Source organism: Neovison vison, chromosome 3 (genome assembly GCF_020171115.1).
Source record: "Neovison vison isolate M4711 chromosome 3, ASM_NN_V1, whole genome shotgun sequence".
NCBI lineage: Eukaryota > Metazoa > Chordata > Mammalia > Carnivora > Mustelidae > Neogale > Neogale vison.
This window is the reverse complement of record NC_058093.1, coordinates 17,015,533-17,038,376: the sequence shown is the minus strand read 5'-3', so window position 1 is coordinate 17,038,376 and position 22,844 is coordinate 17,015,533. Positions and strand designations below refer to the sequence as shown.

Here is a 22,844-nt window from a genome sequence, read left to right as displayed (position 1 = left end):
TCACGTCCAGGAGAGTACCCTTACTTGTGGTGAAGTCCAGAGGTTAGAACAGGAGTCTTTCAGCCTACACACTATTGATGGTTTGAGCGAGATGACTCATTATCAGGGGCTAGGACTGTCTTGTGCATTGTAGATGGTGTCGCTGCATTCCTGGCCTCTACCTAGCACCTGGCCATTCCTTTCCCATGCCCATTCCTCCTTCAAAGTTGTGACAACCAAAGATGTCTCCAGATACAGCCAAATGTTTCTTTGGGAGCAAAATTGTCCCTCCCTGAGAACCACTGTTCTAGACTCCAAATTCCTCCAATTTAATCTTATGATTCAGTCTACCTCTTTTTACCTTTTCATATCTATAGCCATGAACAGGTTATTCATATACAGCACCAAAATAATTCCTTACCTAGAATTAAATATGTAGGTACATTAAAATGAGATAAGGAAATCATACAACAGATAATGAGAGGAACGAAGAGGGATTATATAATTCTAAAATTTAGAGTTGAGTTTAAATTAATCCTTGGGTAGGGACGCCTGGGTGGCGCAGTTGGTTGGACGACTGCCTTCGGCTCAGGGTGTGATCCTGGAGTCCCGGGATCGAGTCCCACATCAGGCTCCCAGCTCCATGGGGAGTCTGCTTCGCTCTCTGACCTTCTCCTCGCTCATTCTCTCTCACTGTCTCTCTCTCTCAAATAAATAAAATAAAATCTTTAAAAAAAAAAATAAAAATAAAAATAAATTAATCCTTGGGTAAAATAGTTACAAGGAATTGAACCTTGCAAAAGGAACTATATGATTTAAGAAATCATCCATAAGGACTTTTATATCTGGATGCTCATCAAAGTATTATTTGGAAGAGTGAAAAATGGAAACAGACCAAATGTTTGACAATAGACGATAAATAAATAATGGTATATTGATGTCACAGAATATTAGACAGCCATCTAAATGGCATATTTTCAAAACATTTTTGACAATGGGAAATGCTCATGATATAATGTCACGGGAAAAAATGAGACATTATATATGCAGCATGGGTATTAAGTTTCAAAGAAAATATATACATAGTAAAAAGATCATAAGAATATTAATAATTGTTATGGAATTATGCATGATCATGTTAGTCTTCTTTATGTTTTTTATGTCTCCAAAATTTTCATAATGAAGTTACTGTGTTCCTAAGTTTTGTGTTCTTGGGTGGTACTGGGTAAGCAGTCCAAATTCTTTCAGATGAGTAAGCACTGGCAAGGGTTTTTCTCTTGTTGGCAAAAAAGTATGCCAGTAAGGTAGGATGCTTCAGAAAAGGCACATGAGAAAAATGACAGTATTTTTAGACTGGCTTATCCAAACCTCTTGGGAAAAAAAAATCTGTGGGTCATTTTTCATAGTTAAATATTCTAACCAAATCTTCTTCAGGTCAAAGGTTCTTAGACTTTAGGATACTGAAGAATTATATTGGGCTTGCCTATTAAATACAGATTTCTGGGCTCCAAATCGCAAAATTCTGATTCTGCAAATCTGTTGTGGGACTCAAGGTTTTTTATTTTTAACAGGCTCTCCACGCGACTCATTTTGATTCTGGTGGTCTGGATGATTTGGATGAATCTTTCTTATTTAGCCTTTAAATTTTAGATCATTTCTTCCTGATTATACACTAAATAGAGTTGGTGTAAACCCTCCGTGGTATGTTGATTAACTGTTTTTTTCAAAAACAAACCCAACTTGTTGCATTTGCCAATTTCTATGGTGTAAATACTCCCACCATGACCAATGTCAAGCTACCAGTGGTTTAACAACCAGCTCCCCAAATTCTTCTCACAAGCTGATAATTTATAACTGTTTCTTATTTTATTCTATTTTTTTCCATGGCCACATCACGAAGAGCAATACACTCCCTGAGTTCTTCCTGAGCATTCAGTGGCATTGAAGTTTGAAGCTGAGCAATACACTCCCTGAGTTGTGAGTTGGTTTCCTACAGATGATGGAGAGTTAAGAAATAGGACTCTAGGGTTGAGAGGAATGCCAAATGTTGAGCCTCCACCTCTACCCTCTGTGGCCCTCCACTCGTGAGCTGCTGAAATGCTCTTGGTCATTAATTCTATAGCACCCAACCATAAAATCAACTCCTCCAGTTTCTTCCCCTCTCACATGATTGAGACACTGTTGTCTCTGAGAGACCCATCTCAGATGTGTTTTATGTGTTCATGTGTGGGAAGTGGCCTAAGTGGAGGCTAATAGTGCAGTTCTTTCAATATGCGGACCAGACATATTTTAAGAAAATTGGACCTGATGCCTATACAGACAGCTGAGGTGAATTTACAGCCCTGCTTTTAAGAACAAAACTCCCTCAGGCACCTGCTTCCTTAAGGCAACACCAGAAAGGAAATGAACTCTTGCTTAAAGACAACCCACCTTATTTTATGGGTTATCAATTTTCTAGCAGGCCCACAGTTCCCTAGCTACTAAGAGTAAAGTCTCCCAACCCCAAGCAAGTAGTGAGCTACAAAAAAACATGAAGTCTGCCTTCTAGCAAACAGCCCAGGTTCCTGAAGACAAGGCAAGGATGTGGTACCTCTGTAAGTGAAGTCAGGGGAGCAGGATCTATAATGTGGACTCAGCACATTGATGTGTTTGCCAATATATGCATTAAAATCTTCGCCTGAATTATATTTGACATTACAGGATTACTGAATCATGGGCTATGTTGGAGAATCATCTTCCCTGTTTCTGAGGCAGCTCTGTCAGATGAATAGTCAACAATATCAATCCCTTGATTTCCTTCTAACTGCTCCTCTGACCCTAGAACTGAATGCTTACCAACCTCTTTAAAGGGAGAAAGAACTAAATAGGGTTTCTTGCCTTGCTATGGATAAAGTCAGCCTTCTGGATCAGAAAAGACTGCAAGACAGGAATCAAAGTTTAACAGTAGATACTCAGCCTGTTCTTTTCTAGAAAACAGGGTGAATGAGTATGATTTTCTTAGTACACATTACTAGAGTATTAAAATGAGTGCAAGAATGGAGTCTAAAAACTACAAGGACTATTGTCACTAATGAGCAAGAGACAAGTTGGACAAATGTGACTTCATGAATGGTAAAGTCAGAATCAAGTACTTAAAATTATATGCTAGTTTTGTCACAATCTCAGTCTTTCTCCAAGTTCCATTTCATTGTGAAGGTGAAGAACTTTCAGGAGAAAAATGAATATTCAATTACATGTTTCAAAACCAGACATTTACACGACGACCTGGAATAAGTGCCAGAGTTAACCTCAAAGATAAGTGAAGGGCCTCTTGTCCAAATGGAACACGGAGCTCCTCAAACAGGAGAATTCAGCCCTTGCAAACTGTCATTATTTCAGTAAACGAAACCAGCCCTTTAACAGATGGGCGACACACTCTGCAACTTGCTGATAGGCTAATAAAAGACACTGGTTTTTTTAAAAATGAAGGACATGTACTTCTCAAATTACACCCCCCAAATGGATTTAGCAGAATAAAATTAAGAAGGCATACAACAGCTTGACAGAAATTAGGAACAGACTATGGGAAATTTGATAGTTCTAAACATCAATATCAAAATGACCTTTTTGTTTAAAAAAAAAAAAACTCATCATTTAAACCATAGGGAAAATATACACTGATAGAGTCAAAACTGGAGTAGTATATTTTGGAATTATAAGTGCTGATATAATAAAAATCTAAAGCTAATTTCTTTCCAAATATAATAAAAATTCCCTAGAAAGGCAGGTTCCTTTTTACATCAGGTACCTTTCCTTCTGTATCAAACTCTATTAAAATTTGTCCAGTTGATGGATGCAACAACCCAATTAAGCACAGGTCATGGACCCAAACAAAATAAGGAGCTCAGCATTTCTGCTCACCTTTCACGTTCTTTCATTTTTTCCAGCTCTTCTCCCCTCAGGCCTCCATGCTTCAGAGAGCCCTTCTGCTCAGCCTTGCCACCCCTGTCATCTTTCTTCTTTCCGAATCTAGAAACACGTGAAGGAGGAGACGGCTGTTAACAATCGCCATGCTCTTTCGGGGGTGAATTGAAAATATTTATGAACTGAACTCATCAACCCGAAGGTCTTTATTCTAAGGGGTACAAGATCATTTTGCATAAAATGGGAGTAAAATAAGAGACTGAAAGGGCAAAAATAATAGTCACTAAATTCCCCTCCTTTTCCTCGCTTCCTTCTTTCCTTCCATCTTTCCACTGCGGTATAGATTGTGCAGCGTGCACAAAGTCATGTGGTTGAAGAGTAAAAATCTCAAACCACTGGTTCACTAGAAATGAAAGAACTGAAAGGTCATCATTCATGCCTAACTAAAAACTGACCGAACTCCTAAACAGCCCTCTGGAGCTGCAAGTGGCATTGAAGTTTGAAGCTGAGCTCACAGGACTTGATAATGATGGTGCTTCAAGGGACCTCGCCAAACATCTAGCTTGCCACACCATTCTGCACAAGAGACTTTGGGCCTTGATCACCCAGCAAGTTCAGGGAAGGAATGAGATTAGAAATTGGGTTGTCTCCTATAGTGCCCTGTGTCCTTCACACCACACCCACTCCCGCAGGTAGCCCCATCCTCCTAAATCAGCTTTGGGTTCCTGTGCTCTCAGCACTCCTGGGTGCCTGGCATATTTGTAGCTAATTGGGCACAGTGGCCATTATGATACATTATTTTTTTCCTCCAGCTTTACTCAGATATGATGGGCAAGTAACCTTATGTAAGTGTAATGTGTACAACTATGGATTTGATACATTTCTAAGTTGTAAAATGATTCCCACCATAATAGCTATGACTTCCATCCTATCACATAGTCACTATTTCTTTTTTGTGGTGAGAGCATTTCAGATCGATTCTCAGTAACACTCAAATAAAGGATACATTTTTATTAGCTATGATCACCATGCTGTACATTAGATCCCAAACTTGTTAATCTTATAACTGGAAGTTTTTACCCTTTGACCCAAATCTCCTCAATTTCCCCTCTCCCCAAACCTTGGTAATCACCACTCTACTGTTTCTCTGAGTTTGTCTTTTTCAGATTCCACAGTGTATATGTATATATGTCTGTGCATATATACATATATATGTGTATGTGTCTGTGCATATATACATATATATGTGTATATGTCTGTGCATATATATATATATGTATACACACACACACTGCATCTTCTTAATCCATTCATCTATGGATGGACAATTAAAATGTTTCCATATCAAATAAGTCAAGTAGAGAGAGTCCATTATCATATGGTTTCACTTACTTGTGGAGCATAACGAATAACATGGAGGACATGGGGAGATGGCGAGGAGAAGGGAGTTGAGGGAAATTGGAAGGGGAGGTGAACCATGAGAGACTATGGACTCTGAAAAACAATCTGAGGGTTTGAAGGGGAGAGGGGGGAGGGTCGGGGGAGCCAGGTGGTGGGTATTAGAGAGGGCACGGCTGGCATGGAGTGCTGGGTGTGGTGCAAAAACAATGAATACTGTTACGCTGAAAATTTAAAAAAAAAAAAAAAGAATTAAAGAGGAAATATTTGGAAGAAAAAAGAAGAAAAAAAAAATGTTTCCGTATCTTGGCTATTGTAAGTACTGCTGCGATGAGCATGGGAGCAGAGATCCCTGGGTGGGATCCTGAGCTCAATTTCTTTGGGATGTATACCCAGAAGTAGAATTGCTGGATCATAGGGTAGTTCCATTTTTTTTTTAAAGTTTTTATTAAATTCCAGTTAGTTAACATACAGTGTAAGATTACTTTCAGGGGTGGAATTTAGTGATTCAGCACTTCCACACATCACCCAGGGTTCCTCACAGCAAGTGCGCTCCTTAACCCCCGCCACCTATTACACCCATTCCACACCCCACCCCCCCGACCTCCCCTCTGGTAACCATCAGTTTGTTCTCTATAGTTAAGAGTCTGTTTCTTAGGATGCCTTCCCCTTTTTCTTTTCTCTGTGTTTGTTTTGTTTCTTAAATTCCACACATGAGTGCAATCACATAGTACTTGTCTTTCTCTGACTTATTTCCTCAGCATGATACTCTCTAGCTCTATCTGTATCATTGCAAATGGCAAGATTTCATTCTTTTTTTATGGCTGAAGACTATTCCATATTGTGTGTGTGTGTGTGTGTGTGTGTGACATCTTTTTTATCCATTCATCAGTCGATAGACACTTGGGTTTTCTCCATAATTTGGCCATTATAGATAATGCTGCTATAAACATCAGGGTGCACGTATCCCTTTGAATTAGTATTTTTGTGTTTTTTTTGGTAAATATCCAGTAGTGCAATTGTTGGATCTTAGGGTAGTAGTTCTATTTTTAACTTTTTGGGGAGCCTGTGTACTTTTTTCCACAGTGGCTACACCAGTTTGCATTCTCCATGGTGCACATGGTTCCTTCCTCTCCATGTCCTTGCCAATACCTGTTGTTTCTTGTGTTGTTGATTTTAGCCATTCAACAGGCATGAGATGATACTACATTGTGGTTTTGACTTGTATTTCCCTGACGATCAGTGATGCTGAGCATCTTTTTATGTGTCTGTTGGCCATCTGAATGTAGTTCCATTTTTAAATTTTGTGAAGAGCCTCCATGCTGTTTTCCATATTGGCTGCACCCATTTGCATTAGGACCAAGAATGCACTAGGGCTCCCTGCAATTATGATACTTCAAAAGAGCATTGTGTTTCTTTAGTACTGTTAGGAAAATAAAACTGCATATTTGAAATAATAATAATAATAATAAAGCTGTGGTTATTACTAGGACACATTCTCAAATAACAGGCATTTTCTCTCACAGATATTTTCTTCAGAAGCAATCCCCTACGGTCTTGGCATCAACACACATGAAAAAGGAAAGTAACTTGATGCTCTGTTAATAACCAGGGAAAAGTTACTCATTTATGCATATTCTTAAGTTAAAGATTCTTGTCAAACTATGGAAACCCCATTTGTCCTTTGTTTCTTATTAAACAGCTGCAAATTTTACTTCTGGGTTTGCTTACGTGTGTCTATCTTTAGCTTGGTCATTTTACCTCTGCAACTATCCATGTATCTATCTATCTATGTATTCATCCATCTATCCAACCCGAGAACCCTAGACATGCTCAGACATGCCCATCCCGAACCCCCCATCCCCACCCCCATACACAGTGAGTCCGAATCTCCTCCCATGAAGCCCTCACCCATAAACTTGAAACTCCCGTTTCCTTCAGATTTCATAAAGATGAATTAATACTTGTTCTTTTAGGATTGTGCGTCAGTCCAAAGCAGAGGTTGTTGGTCATGTGGCAGCCCTAGGTATCCCACATGGGAGACCTCATTGTTAATACCCATATTTCTGTTGTTAGCAGAAGCCCCTCCTGCTTTCCTCAGAAGCCCCTCCCAGTCTTGATTCTGCTGTAAACTTTTCAGTTTACAATTTCAATGAGCAAATCTTTGCTCATGAACTTTCTCTTTCCTTCCCATTGCCATCTGGCCATCTGCCTTTGCTTCTACGGCAGTTCTTTGGCTGTATCCAGTTTAATTTGGGGATTTTGGTAAATCAGCTATGAATTTTCACTTCATCATCCTCAGCCTCCCCCACCCCCAGTCTCCCTTCTCTTTCCTAATCTATTCTTCTTTCCCATGGAAGAAATGACCTACTGTCATTTATAGACTAGGAAAGAGAAAAAATACTGACAAAATAAAAGATCACTAACTTCAAAATATAATTCAGATTTGTTGACACAGTCAAGATCTCTCTTTAACCTACAAAGCAGGAGACATATAAATAATGTGTGTTTTCCTGTGTACATTCTTTGGCTTTTCAGGCACATGTAGAAGAGTCTAAATTTCTTTATGTGAGACATTAATATCTTTGTACACCACTTAAAGAAATACTTTTTCCCTCAAAATGTCATATACAGCCAGATAGAGCAAAATTGGGCCAAAAAAATCAAAATTCTGGGAAGTGAGGATAGAATAATGCTTCAGAAAGTTGATGAGGGCAAAAGTGTTGCCAAAAATTCCATAGATATTAAGCATGTTTTTCTTCTATGCCCCCAATTATTTCTTCTAAATTTGAAGGTTTGGATTTTCTAAGATGAAAGAAGTCTTGTTTTTGAAGGGCAAAACTAACCTATACCTGAGTCTACCCTCATCTTTATTACCACAACCAATGAATTGTTTTTTCTTTCTGCTGCTAAAATACTTCACTTGTGCTGCAGTTCAAAAACAGCTTATTGTGTTTTCATCACAGAGGAATATGTCTGACAAAGGTTAGTTGTAAGTAAATTCTGCAAAGCATTTTCTCCTTAGCAAGAACCATCAGTAATAGTCAAATCAACCAATTCCACAAACAATATAAATGTTTTGATTTAAACGTCATGATCATTTATTAAAGTTTCCAAGAAGGAAGGCAGAAATAGCTGTGAAATTTATTTCATTAGACAGAGAGAACAGTCATAACTTACCTTATTTTGTAAAGTTTGGGTAGGTTCAAGAACAGAATTATAAAACAATAATCTTCAAAAGGACTCCCACATTGTTAAGATGAGGAAATTGAGACCCAGAGAAGTTAATTGCCTTTATTTATTAACACACGGAATTCTTTTTTCCAATTTTGCAATCAGACAACTTAATTATCAGTGGTAGTAGCAGCAGTGGTGGGAGGGTGGGGCGAGTTGGGAGAAAAGCATCAATTAGGTGAACTGTGTACGCCTTGTTCTCCTTCCCACGTCAGTCTGTTTGGGGGTCACTTCCCAGCCTTTCTTACTCTCACGGACATACAGAAAGAGGACTTGGGGAAGGTTCAAATACATTGATTCATCTCTCCATTAGTTATTTTTGTGAGAAAAGTCATAAGAACTCTAAATGGCTGAAATTACTGCTTTGCATTCTAGGGTCTCAAATATCCCCTGCATTCCAGGCCTCCCATTATCTATTACCTAGGAAATTTGAGAGTTGGCTGTTCTGGGCTAGGTGCCTTGAGGAAATTGCTCGTAGGTCAACCTTGCTTTATATAAAAGATATTTTCCTAAAGAATTCAGTGCAAACATATGGTTTGAATCAACAAAATCTTACTTTCCATGTACCTGGGAAGCCTGTTTAAAGACTCTTATGATGGATCTTTTTGTAAAGTGGAAAAATCACCTTTCAACATACCCTTTATGTAAATTTAGATTTTCATGAATTATAAGTTTGCTCAAAACACCTGTCCCTGTTCATTTCTACAGAGAGGCTACATGAAACAGCTTTATGGAAAACCAGATTTCTTTCTGTCCTTCTTTCTTCTTCCTTACATACATTTGTTTAAAAAATATTTACCAGGGATCTACTCTGGCTTATTTCACTTAGCATCATGTCTTCAAGCTTCATCTATGCTATAGCACATGTTAGAATTTCTTTTTCTTAAGGCTGAATAACATTCCCTTGTACATACATACCATATTTGTTTATCCATCCATCTGTTGATGGATTTTTTTGGGCTATGCTCACCTTTTGGCTATTGTGAATAATGTTTTGAACACTCATATAGGAGAACAAAGTTCTTGAGAAGAGAAGAGGACAGGGATATACAGAACCTCCAGAGAGACTGACCTTAGATAGGAAGAGACTCAAGAAAAGCAGCAGCTAGAAGTGGAAACGAGTTCACTTAGAGAGTTGATGAATGGACACTGGAGGAGTTCCCACGTAACTCGTTTATTAGGCAACAGGATGCAACATGTGTAAGAGAAATGGATTCTATCCATAAAATGGGACTTCTTGGTACAAATTGAGAAATCAAAAGGAATACACTACACAAGATTGGAAAGAATCTCAGAAAGGGTTATACAGAAAAAAACACCAAAACCAGACCTCTTTGGTTGCAATTTTTACTAGGTCGGCAGGTCCTTAAAGGCCATCTGGGGAAGTAGAATTTAATAATGGTTCATTCATTCATTCATTCATTCAATAATTCATTCATTTCCTGAGCTGCCATGACACTTCACATGTATTATTCACATGGAATGTAACTGTTTACACCAACAATTGTTAAGTAAATACCTAACTCCTCAATATAATTACCTAAACATGCTCCCAGCATCTTATTGTTTTCCAAATGATAAAGATTTTGGTATAATTCTTAGTAATAATCCCCGAATTTCTTAGCAAATTCTATTTGTTTTTCTTCTGTTTCTATTTCTTTCCTTGAGTTTTCTAGGTAAAGATGACTTTCAGATCTTTCCCAGATTCTCACGGCCCTCGACAAATGATCCAACTCCAACAACATGTATCGCTCCATCCTGCCTCTGTTCATGTCTAGTCTCTCATTTAATTCACTTCTTCATTCTGCTAAGTACTGCCTGTCTATGGTTTTCCTCCTAGATCTCTCTAGGCTGTTAATGCAGCTGTTAGCATTTGCTCATCTTCCATTTAGTGCACACGCTGTATAAAAGCAATCTTGAGTGGTTTATGAGGACTGAAAAGTCCAGCAAGGAAAAAGTTCTAACACTCTGGTTTCAAATTAGTGGTGAGCTATGAATCCAAGGAGAGCTGCAAATGTGAAAGAGTGTATTTCTTCCTTTTGCAATCTGGAAGTATCTTTGGTTGTCAAGGATGCATTTGGAGGGGCGCCTGGGTGGCTCAGTGGGTTGAGCCTCTGCCTTTGGCTCAGGTCATGATCCCAGGGTCCTGGGATCGAGCCCTGCATTGGGCTCTCTGCTCAGTGGGGAGCCTGCTTCCCCCTCTTTCTCTGCCTACTTGTGATCTCTTTCTCTCTGTCAGGTGGATAAATAAAATCTTTAAAAAATTAATATAAAAAATGATGCATTTGGAAAGACTACAAGATTCTGTTATTATTAATTTTACACTTGAATATCTACAGAATGATGTCAGATATGAACATGCACCAACTTCAAAAAACAACGACAAAAAGAAAATGCACCAATTTCCAGTCAAAATATGTTCTAGACTTTGATAATGGTTCATTCTCCCTGTAGCTTGCTGACTTATAAGCTATGATATTGTCTTATCATTTTGTAAATTAAACACTTTGAAATAGCTCAAGCAAAATATGGGGGCAGAGAAGTTCACAGACCTTTGACTATATTTTCCATAGTTTATTTTGAAATTCACCCATAAAAGGATTCTGTTGTCTGATGCATTCTAAGTTGGGTTCTGAATTAGCATATGCATATGCTGATGAAATCTACTTCCATGTATTGAATCTCATATGGTTTTGTGCACTTTGGCTATTGCTTCTCTCTAAAATGTATGTCACAAAGGTCTTTACTTGTTTATCTGAGATGGCTCCCATTGTACTTGAGAGTTAATGGATCTGATAAAAATTAAATGAAAATTGACCAATTACAGAGTCTCCCCCATTTTTTGGTACCTTAGGGCATTGCCTATTTTTATGCTAATATTATTGATAGAATAATGAACAGATTTGTATTTTTTGTTAATGTTGAGAAAAATATTTTACTTTATTTTTAGCCTTCCACAGTATACAGGATTACCAGGCTACTGCCTGTGATTTTTCAGGAGGGAGATGGAGTGCTACAAACTCAGTATGCTTTCCATAACAGAAGGGTTGTAATTTAAGCCACTCCATGGCATGCAAAGGGAAATAGGGTTTTGCTTTATAGGATATGTTCACAAGGGGAGGCTGTGTGAGTTGATGGTTTAGTAACTGAAAAAAAACTCAGTATTAAGAATCTTTCTAGTTAACTAAGTGGGTCAAGCAGTTGAGGTTCTGTAAATGATTTCTAATTAAAATGTTAATTTCTGATATATTGTTTGGACACTTATTTTGGGTATGTTTATATGTTTCCAAGATGAAGACAAGCTATATGAAAACAACAAACATGTTTAATCCCACTGATATCTTTACTACTTCCATTGAGACCAATATTCCTACCTACCCTTTAACAGCTACTTGCCTCTGGGCTGTTGTTCATTCCCAGGATGAGATTCCCAAACTGGTGGTCATGGAGACTCTTCATTCCAAAGCAGGGAACCTTCAGATCTCAAATGTGTTGGTATTTGTTTTTAGGATTGAAAAGCAGGGAGGTCCTATAACATTCTAAGATTTCTGCCTAAGTGGATAAAACATCTGCTGGGTAGAGTCTTAAGCAGCTCTTTGGCTCTGAATTCAGTTGCTGGGAATCCTTGAGCTAATTTGCTTTCCCAGACTAAGGAGCTAGGAAACACAATAGATTTGGAAGTACTGAATATATTATAAATAATTTTAGAAGGTCCAGAAAGCAAAGTGAAGCAAAATGTTACATCACAAATAACCCATCTTCAAACAAACAAACAAACAAACAAACAAAGTAAAAAGGGCATCTGGAAGACTGACTTGCAAGAATCAGTTAAGGGATTTGGGAGCCCCTGGACATATACTTTTGCTGAGCACTTCTGTAGCAAATGAAAACTCCACTCAGAGATTATTAAAACAGCACTCTGTTAGGAGAAAGAGGGGGAAAAATATGAAAAAGAGGCCAGAAATTAAAATTAAATGAAAATAAGCGTGAAGGAGTGAGCAAGAAAGATAAAGATACTAATAAGGTATGATTTTCAGATCCGCACAGGGACTATAAAAAGCTTATTAACTGTCACGACCATACTGGGTTTTAAGTTATTCTATCCTTCTGCTTTCCAGAAGAAGAAATACTCTTCAGGAGCACAGTGAACTTTGATTAATTGCTTTCATACATTCTCACTGGCTTTAAGACATTGTAGGCAGGAGTCTTAGTGATTCAGACTAAATGCTTATGATTTCTGGGAAATATATTTAACAGGAGCATTAAAGAAATAGATCTTTTTGCATTTTTATGTTTTCTTAATAGTTAGAAAGGCTTTTCTTTTTTATTAAATGTTTACTTATTTCAAAGCGACAGAGTATGTGGCTTCTTCCTTTTGATCGTTACTACTTTTGAGTGGATCTCTCAGCATCTCTGAAGGTGGCTTGAGCCACAGACAGCTGATGGCCCGTCCTTAAAAATCTCATGCTGACTCAAACAGCACATGGCTGGAATCTAGATTTTTCATCTGTGTGCTCACAGCTCCCCCCTTTTCCCCTTTTCTCGACCTCCTTTGTCCTGGAAACCTGGGCCCTGGGAAGGGAGTGTTCTGAGACCAAATCACACCCCATGTGTAAACTTTTTCTCTACCAACTGTGGGAGGCTCCCCCACACCCATGGCCTTCCCGTGCTCAGTCTGCCAGGGCTCACTCGTCAATGACCACAGATCCATCCTGCAGAAGGAAATGTCCCTCCATAGGAAACAGCTCTGAGATTCATTCACTGGCAAGTGGGGTCATTTTAGCAAACTGCCTGGGAAGGGAAAAACTGACTCATGTCAGTGAAATTAAATCCAGGGGGGGTTAATTAAAAGTTCTATGGAAACTGGAGACCTCGTCTCTAGTCTCTAAATAGAATGTCAAGTACAACTTCTATTCTAATAGCACAAATTAGCTTATGTATATGTTCTATTAAGTCCATTATCAAGAGAACAGATGATGGTGCCTAACTCATTATGTGTAAAGAACAAAAGGACAATGTTAAGAAATGGCTGATCTTTTCTTTTCTTCTTTTTGGTACAGTGACTTTGCAAAGGACCATTTTAAAGGGAATCTGGATATTACTGTTCCATCTTCAGAAGTTAAGAGAAACAGGGCATATTTTCACTAGAATTTCATTTGCACTAAACAAGAATAAAATGATTGAGCTCCAGACCCAGCCTAATGGGAATAAAAGTTATCTTTATAACTCTGATTAAACAAAAAAAAATTATCACTTCTTTGATGCCCAAATTAGCATCTTTTCTCTAGCATACTGAATTAATTAGTTGAGTGACAAAAGAATTAGTCCATGTAGGATCAAAGCTGAAATCATATTTATCTGAAATTTAAAATTAAGAACACACAGCTCTATCCCTCTGTAGCTCATGTAACGTTCTTTTATGTTCTATATATTCTAAACCTTCTGCATGTCACAGAAAGTACAACTAGGGCTTTATTCTTTTTTTCATTTCATGCTCTTCTTCTTTTTAATATATAAAATGTTCCCTGAAAAGACAATGAGAACATCACAGAATTTTTTTTCCTGGGAGTGGGAAACTTTTCCATTGTGCCATAAAAATCTTAAATTATGTGGCTTTTTTTTTGTCAAGCATTTATTGTGCAAATACAAAAGAAGCAAAATAATTAATGCATAATAGAGCTGGTAAGAGAGCCTTAAACAATAGAAAAGAATTATTATATTGATTCTTAATAAATGATACTAAGTTTGAAACTAGTTCTTAAAAGGGAGAAGCTCTCTTAACTTTAGGCTTTTTTCCCCTTCTTTTTCTGCGGAAGAGAAAGCAATTTTGAATAAGGGAGAATTGCTGGGGGTTAATTTCTGGGACGTCTCAATTCACTAGAACTCATATTTTATGTTTTTTTGATGTGTGTAACATTTGTACTGAACAAAACTAACTTGGATAAGCATATCCGTCTTCAGCCAAGATGCGGAGGGGAGTGGATTCACAGAGGAGTTCGGAGATGAGGAGGGCTTGTGCTGATGTTAGCGCCTGAATTTGGGGTAGGGCACTAATTTAACTCTTGCTTACATGTGAAATCCTCAAGGCCCAAGACAGACTCTTTACTTGTTTCCCTCATTTACGCATATATGTATTCATTCAGCAAATGGTTACAGAGCACTTACTTTGTAAATCTAGTAGATGCTAAGGTTCCAAATAAATTGGTCCAAGTGGTCTCCACTCTCATTCTTAGTGATGGATACTTGGTAAAAATCCAACAAGTATTGCTGAACACAATTAAAGATGAGGTAGAGATTTCAGGGATATACCATTTGTCTCTTTTCTTCATGGTTTCTATCTTAGAAGGACCCATTGGTCCCCTATAACAAACATGCTATTCTCCCATAAAGCTCCCAAAGTAGAATCTACTGTCCCTATGGGCACAGAAGTCACCAAACTAGCTTAACATAGGTGTGGTAGCGATAAGCTAGCCACAGCTCTGGGTGTCTACTGCCACAGCAAGACCAAACAGTGGATAGATAGTCACTTACTCACCTAGTGAAGGTAATGAACACTTGGCTATCCCAGCACCAAAGGGGGCACTGAGTCACCTTAGGATTCTATCTCCTGATGGCCAGTTCTGTCATGTTGTACAAATACCCTGTTCAAAAATACCAGTCTGAATTCTAGAATGAAATTCCAAACGCCAAGCTGTCATTAAAGATGATTAATCTGCAAGATGTCATCTATAAAAAACATCATGCCTATCTCATACTTAGCCCTTTAATTTCAGAGTTTCAAAATTATGGCCTCTTTGATCTTAGGCTTCAAATAAAGATAGGCATGAGCTAGTTGCCTTGTCTTCCAGATTTGTGACACTACTCATCTTTGTCATTAGTTTGTTCTGTCCTTAACAGAATTCCAAATGATAACTCTATCTGTGCTCTTTCATAAAAGACTTCCTTTGGAAAAAGAGGCAATTTTAAAAATCTGAGCCTTAACTTAGTTTGTAAGGCAAGGGATCAGATTTCAATATTTTTATGTTAGATTTAAAGTTAACTAATATCCCTTCTTATTCAATAAGCCCCTGAAGAGGAGGCCACAAAACTGAATGGATTCTCAGCTATGAACAGGCTGAGAAGGGGAAAAAAAAAATGTATCTATACTGAATGTCTCAAGCGAAAGTCTACATAATACTTTGACTCTTCTAGGGCCCAAAAGTCACAAGTCGTGAAATTTTTCAAACCTGTGCTGTCTGGAAGGGTCTCCATTCATTCTTTAGATGTCAAAAACTTCCTTTCCTTAGCTCTTCTTGAATTTAAAATCTTGGGACTCATACATAAGACAAGGTGCCAACTACAAAATGAGGCATAATTTATTGTTTTTGACAGAGTTGCTGCTTATCCATTGAACTGCATGGTGAACATCCTAGGTTCCCTCCGCGTCCCGGAGCACTTTATACTGAAGGAACTTGGCCAAAGTGACAGTCACTCAAGGCCCATCCAGCAGTCAATGACATTCCTTTATCCAGAGGGGACCAGGCAAAAGACAATAATTTTTTTCATAGGACTAGATTTCCCATAGGATTTTGACCTGGTTTTATAAAATGGATATAATTCCTTTCTCCAACAATATAACATCCCTACAGAAAATCTATCCAGGATTAAACAACAACAACATCACCAGCAATAACTTGGTTTTTGACAAGGTTTTCTAATCACTTGGAGTTTACAAAGACCTATTACTAGTAATACACAATCATAAAAGTATGCTTTCCCCTGGAGATGTCTAGTAGCATAGCACAGTGATGATTTACAATTTGACCAAAGAAATCAGAAATTGATTTATAGTCTGTCCAAAGCATCAGGCTCTTATTTGCTTGTCCACTAGACTGTGAAACTACTATTCTGCTATATAAGTATATTTTCTTATTCCTCCCTTTCCTGTACCAATGGCTAATTTTTCCTTTCTTCAATACCACAGATGAATAATTCCCTGCAGATTCCTAGTCCTATTCCATAGTTCAAAATGGCTCTGACTGTTCTGACAGGATGATAAAAGAAACCAATGCTAGGAAATTTGTGTGTAGGTAATTAAATGCATACCATATAAAGTACATAATTAAATGAATCAGAGGTGTGAGCCTCTGGGTAGAACATTCTAGATGGAGTTCTTGGTGAGCATATCTTTAAAAAAAATGTAGATGATTCAACCAAGTACATTAACCTGAGGGTGTTTCCTTATAGCTGGAGCTATTTTTAAATATCAGCTCGATTTTGAATCCCATAATATAAAAGGAATGATACTGGAAACTTTACTGTTGCCCAGCTCTGTGCTCACTCAGATAGCAGAGGTGTCTCATCATGGGCCACAGTGTACTGGCAGCATCAATCGGATGATGGGTGGGGTTGGGGATGTCCACCCAGAGCCTCTGAACCTGTATTTGACTTTGGATTTAATGCTTCTGGTCTCCCCAGTTTTGGTATTTCTAAACTTTGCTGCCTAATATTGAAGTGACTTCCAATAACTAATCCTTTTTATAAACATTGCAGTCATATTTGATTCTGTAGAAACCCACAGTACTTGTGTTTTTCATTTGGGAAGGTTATTTGGAAACTCAAGCCGATATATTATTTCAAGTGTGACTAAGCTGTTGTCATTCATTTTACACCAACCCTAACACTCTCTACGACCCATCTACTGAGCTCTGTAGACTCAGGAATCCAGTTAATCCAGGGATGGAAGAGTCAGTTTGGATAAAAGAACAAGAAATCCAACTACTACCTCAGTTCTATAAACATAATACTTCAATGCATTAGTGAGAAAGAAAAACTAGAAAAATGCACAGTTTGGTAAGGAATTTGGTAAGCTTGAGCTTAACATGTTTAATCTAAATGTACTGAATTAGGGAGAACAGAGGTAGTTCTAAAAGGGCCCGGGGCACTTGGGTGGCTCAGTCAGTTAAGCATCTGATCTTGATTTTGGCTCAGGTTATGATCTCGGGGTTGTGAGATCGAGCCCCATGTCAGCTCTGCTCTGGGTGGGGAGTCTGCTTGAGATTCTCTCTCTCCCTCTGCTCCTCCCTCTAAAAATAAATAAATAAACAAAGGCTACATTAATGGACCTAAAATCAGAAGATTAATAAGTAATAACCACAAAGCAATTTATTAATATGTTGTGTTGAAAATAATAATTTTTGATAAGGTAGAAAAATTTTCCAGGTGATCCATAAATGCTCTGTAATATAAAATGCCACTAAGAACTGATTATACAATATATTAAACTTGGTTTATGTATGTATTTATTTATTGGATTTATATTGGATTTCTATGTGAAATATGTATATTATATATTGGTTTAAGGCCATCAGCACTATATTTAAAACATAAGTTTGCTCAATAAGTCCTTTTGAAATATTGTTTAATTATCTGTGAAAAACATTCCATCGGCATTTTTTAGTTATAAAGGGATTTGTATGCAAAGTGTTCTTATGGGTTCAAAAACTGTACAGTTTTAGAAAGTTTCTTAGGGTTGGAAAACTCTTTAGGATCACATTATGCAGTCCTATTCAAAACTTAGAAAGCCAAGAGACCTGCCTAAGGCCACATGGGTACTCAAGACCAAACAGGGATCTGAACTCCTCAGTTCAGTACAAAGTTCTTTCCATCTTCCTATGCGCCCCAATTGTTTGTACATATGTTATGAATTATTTACCCCAAATTCTGAATCCTTAAAAAGGAACTTACTCAATAAAAGTTTAGTGTTTCTGTGAGTTCCAATTGCCCAGAAATGCAATTAGCTCTAATGACAAAGTCCAATTTAGTGACTGCTTGGCCAAATACAACATGCCAACCAATGTGAGGACTTGATAACTTTCCCATTATCTTAAGCTCCCTTGTTCACTGACATTCTCACCCTGTCCACAGACAGACTCTTAATATATGCCAGCTGATTTGATCAGATTGCTGAGAAACAATTACTCAATTATTTAGCTCAATTGGTTAGAACACTGTGGTAATGGGGTCAAGGTCATGGGTTGGCTCCCCTGTGTGGGCCAGTTAACTTGGACCTGTTCCATAACCACAGGCTCTACCCCCAATGCAGACGGTCTTACAAATACGTGCCAGTGGTCAAAAGGGCTCTCGCCAAGAATGTGCGGACAGGGTGCCATAAATCCATCACTTTTTCCAGAAAAACAGCTCAATGCCAGTTTTGTTGAACATGTGTGGGTTGCTAGTAACATTTTCACAGGTGAAAGACAGAATATGGTTCCAAATTTTGTAATACCGCAGATTTGCAAGCTTAGCTTTTTAAAAGTAATTTTTAGAAAATAAAAAAAGTGTATAGTTAAACCTAAATTCAAGCAATCATTTGAGATTTATGGGGAAAGTTTTAAGCATGAACCAGTGATTTCTACCAGCTTTAAAAATGTGGAAAAAAAATTTAGTAAATTTAGTCTGTGTAAATATCTTGATTTTTAAATATCGGCTCTTTTTTTGTTTGTTTGTTTTTGTTTTAAAGTAATAGCCTGTGGCCTAAACATACAGTATCTGTGAGCCAAATTCAGCTTCTGGAATCCCAATTTGCAAACACTGATATATCTAAGTTCCTATCTCAGCCTATCTATCTATCTATCTATCTATTTATCTGCGTTTTAATGGGTGTAGCGACCTTAAATAAGTATAATTCACTGAACCATGCCTATGAGCTCAGCCTTCAGCTAATGCTGAAACAGAAGTCAGAACTGACATACCAAAACTGGGATGGATTGCCTTAAATGGTGCCATTATTTGACTGAAAAGAAAGATTACGATTGATGAGGATTGTTGGTGACCACTTTGTTAAGGATAAGGTCACACCTGGCTTCTACAACTCAGCCCAAGTATATTGTTTTGAATACCAAACACATGAATTATCGATGTTTTTTTTTTTTCAGAATCCTCTGTAATAATTTATAGACCAAGAGAACTAGAACAATAAATTCTGCATAATGACATAGTTTTAGATATTGTATCTGAAGTCCATAAAACTAAAATAAAATATATTTTTTAATGATTTCACACTATGAAGTGATCTTTTCAAATTTAGCCAAACCTTCTCTCCCTTGGGCAGAGGGAAATAGAAAGGGGAAAATATATTACCATTTCTCATCAATGTAGGCCACAAGGATTCAGGAAATGAAGACACATGATACAAATGTAAAAAGTAACAGAAAAACATACTACATATATTTATTAGTACTTGGTGATTTACTAGCTAATTGACAGATGACAAATCTTTATGAATTCCTGCAAACTAATTAAATTATATATCTCACAACAAATCAGATTCCTTATATGTGTATACAAAAAGTCCTATCAGTAGCCTGAAATATTGAATTCATTCAGGAAGTAGTTATCAAATACTTATTTTATATCAGGCTCTGTGCTAGTTCCTAGAGACACAGAAAGAAAAAGGGTTGATACTTTCTCTGAAGAAATTTATAATCTATCGGTGCTTGGGTGGCTCAGTCAGTTGAGCATCTGACTCTTGATTTCAGCTCAGATCATGATCTCAGGGTCCTGAGACTGAGCTCCACATCCGGTTCTGTGCTCAGTGGGGAGTCTGCTTGGGGATTCTCCTCTCTCTGCTCCTCCCCTCACTGGTACTGTCTCTTTCTCTCTCTCAAATAAATAAATAAATCTTGGGGGGAGAAAGAAAGACATTTAGAGTCTAGTGAACGCTTCTTGAGGCTGAATGAAGATCTCTCAGACTGAAAGAGTCAGGGTCTGAGGGTTTTCAAGGTTACCATGGCAATCAGTGTCAGAAGAGCTGTGGAGATGATCTTTCTGATTGATGGTCTTAATTTTGTTTACTTTGCGGTTTTGAAAATCGGACTCAAATGAGGGTCCCCTCTTCCAGGAGATGCACCTAAATGAATATAGAAAATCTCTAGAAGTTCACAGAGTGCCAGAAGACTATCCATGGATGCTTATCCATAGATGTAATATACAAATATCTGCTTTAGATAGTTAAGATTCTCCCAGGGCCGCACATTAATGCCGTGCTTTGTAGTGAAATGCACGTGGAGAGCAAAAGAGATAATAGATCTAGGAAACTGATATTTTCTGGGTAGGAATGTATTCTTTAAGGTGGACTTTTAGGACAGACTGCAAGTCTACCACTGGATCAACAGGTGCCAAGCATTAAATGGAAATCTAAAATACGTCAAAGATACATAATCCCGAATCAGATCTACTTTACTAGAGTGCAATCAATTCCCAGTGACTCAGAGGCTTTTTATCTCCTTGTAGATTACCCACAGCCTGTGCTTCCCCCTTTTCTGTGTCTTTCCATTTTTATGGTCACCTGAGGACTCATTAGTGCTTCTACCAGAGGATAAGTAAAGGAAGGGAAAGGATATAAAACTTAAAATGAGTCAATTTTGCCACCTTTAAGTAGTTGGACGAAGAAGAAGTAGCTATTATAAGGCTTGTAGATTATGTGAAGATTTCAATTATCCATACTCTCCCTGTCAATCTTACCAAAAATAATTAAATATTGGCTCTAACCCTCCTCAAAATGTAAAAATGATTGATGATCATAGGAAAGAACCATAGTAAATAAGATAAAGTGAAATAAACTCTGTGCTTAAAAAAAAGAAAAAGACAAAAAGCATACTTTAAAAGTCACAGTTTAGGGTCTCAAAAAGCATCAATCTGGTGGACAATTCTACAAATGTAAACATTGGGTTCATGGGCAAAGATCACAAATCATGCCATAGGAATAGAGTACAATATCCACATGATAGAATAGTACTCACACAACATTGATGAATCTCAAATGCACTTTGCTAAATGGAAGAGCCAGATCCAAAACACTGCTATTGTCTGAGATAGAAAACAGACCAGGGATTGCCAGGAGTCGGGGGCAGGGTGGTTTTGGGATCATGGAACTGTTCTGTATCATGACTGTAGATCTGTGGCTCTTTGCACTATCAAAAGACCCTGGAACTGTATATAACAAAGAGTAAATTTTATTATATGTATGTTAACAACAATCAATCCACACGTGGGAGGAACCCCAAATAGGAAGACAACTTTAAGAACAAACCTGATTATATTACAAAGAACCAATATCTCACATTAAAAGGCTTGGGGAAGAATTTAAGTAACATTGGAAAACTAGATACAATAAGGGTAAAGTCAAAAAGAATTGTACACAAATACTAGACTCTGGTCTCTACGAGGTTATGGGTTAGCAATTTGGAAACATTAGGTATGTATTAGGGTTAGACAAATAAGTAAATATATTGTAAATAATGAAAGCTAGCTTTCTCGCTGAATGAAAAAGAAATTACAAATAAGGAAAGGAGAAAGTCCGCAATGAACACTGTGATACTGGATTGGAACTAGGGGTACTAGTATGAACTCATGCTTTTTTAGTAAGTCTGAAATCTGAGATTCAGAACTCTGTATATGTGTGTGTATGCATGCGTTAAAGTACATACACATGTATTTCCAAGTTCTGTCTGCCGAGAAGTTCTAGAAACAATGACACCCAGCAGTGAGCACTCCTAGAACCCAGTTCTTGGCCTCTGAATATGATTCTGCAATAAAAGAAATCGGGTCACCTTGGAGAAGTGTTTGATTCCTTGACTGTGGTAAGGAAAATACGAAATGATCCCGGAGCACCTCACAGTGCCAAAAAGTAATAAAGTTCTCAAAAAACAAAACAAAACAAACAAACAAAACAATGTAAGTCAAATGGGAACAGGGGTTATCCTGAAAAAAGCCCCAAAAGCCAAAGTTGGAATAATTTGAGCAATAGAACAATGATAGGATTGGATTGTAACTTACCAAAAAAATACATATCCGTGAATCTAAAATGATACAAATAAATGACTAAAAAATTAATGGTCAAGGGAGAAAGGACAGCTCTTTACTAGAGAAGAATTCCAATTAGGGGTGTGGGAGGGATGAGTGACCTGAAAAGGACCTCTAGAAACCACGGTAGTAACTGCAGTGATAAAACAAAAATCAGTGGGTGAAGTACGACGAGAAGCAGGATATTTGTACAGTCTCAGACATCTCCCACAAGGTATGTATTAATTAAAGAGGGGGAAAAATCCAGCAGACATCACTTTAATGAAACAATCGAGATTAACTTCACCAGTCATGGGACAGACTGCCATCATGGACTCCCAGAGCAGGGCACAGCCCTTCTGGAGCGTTCTGGCCAAATATCTACTCATGATCAATCACCAGACAAACCCAAGTGGAGGGATGTTCTACAAGATAGCTGACAAATACCCTTCAAGGGGCCAAGGTCATGAAAGATAAGGAAAGGCTAAGAACTAAGAACTGGCACA

The 22,844-nt window shown here is 37.8% G+C and overlaps 1 protein-coding gene across 4 annotated transcripts in view; it reads right to left on the bottom strand.

Annotated features, from left to right (window-relative positions):
- The window catches only part of PARD3B (par-3 family cell polarity regulator beta), a 1,037,391-nt gene that overhangs the window by 205,587 nt on the left and 808,960 nt on the right, over window positions 1-22,844 (bottom strand). For all 4 annotated transcript variants that reach the window (XM_044241394.1, XM_044241395.1, XM_044241397.1 and 1 more), the window contains one exon: window positions 3,880-3,987. In XM_044241394.1, coding sequence (XP_044097329.1) covers window positions 3,880-3,987 — 108 coding nt within the window. The remainder of the gene's footprint in view (window positions 1-3,879; window positions 3,988-22,844) is intronic.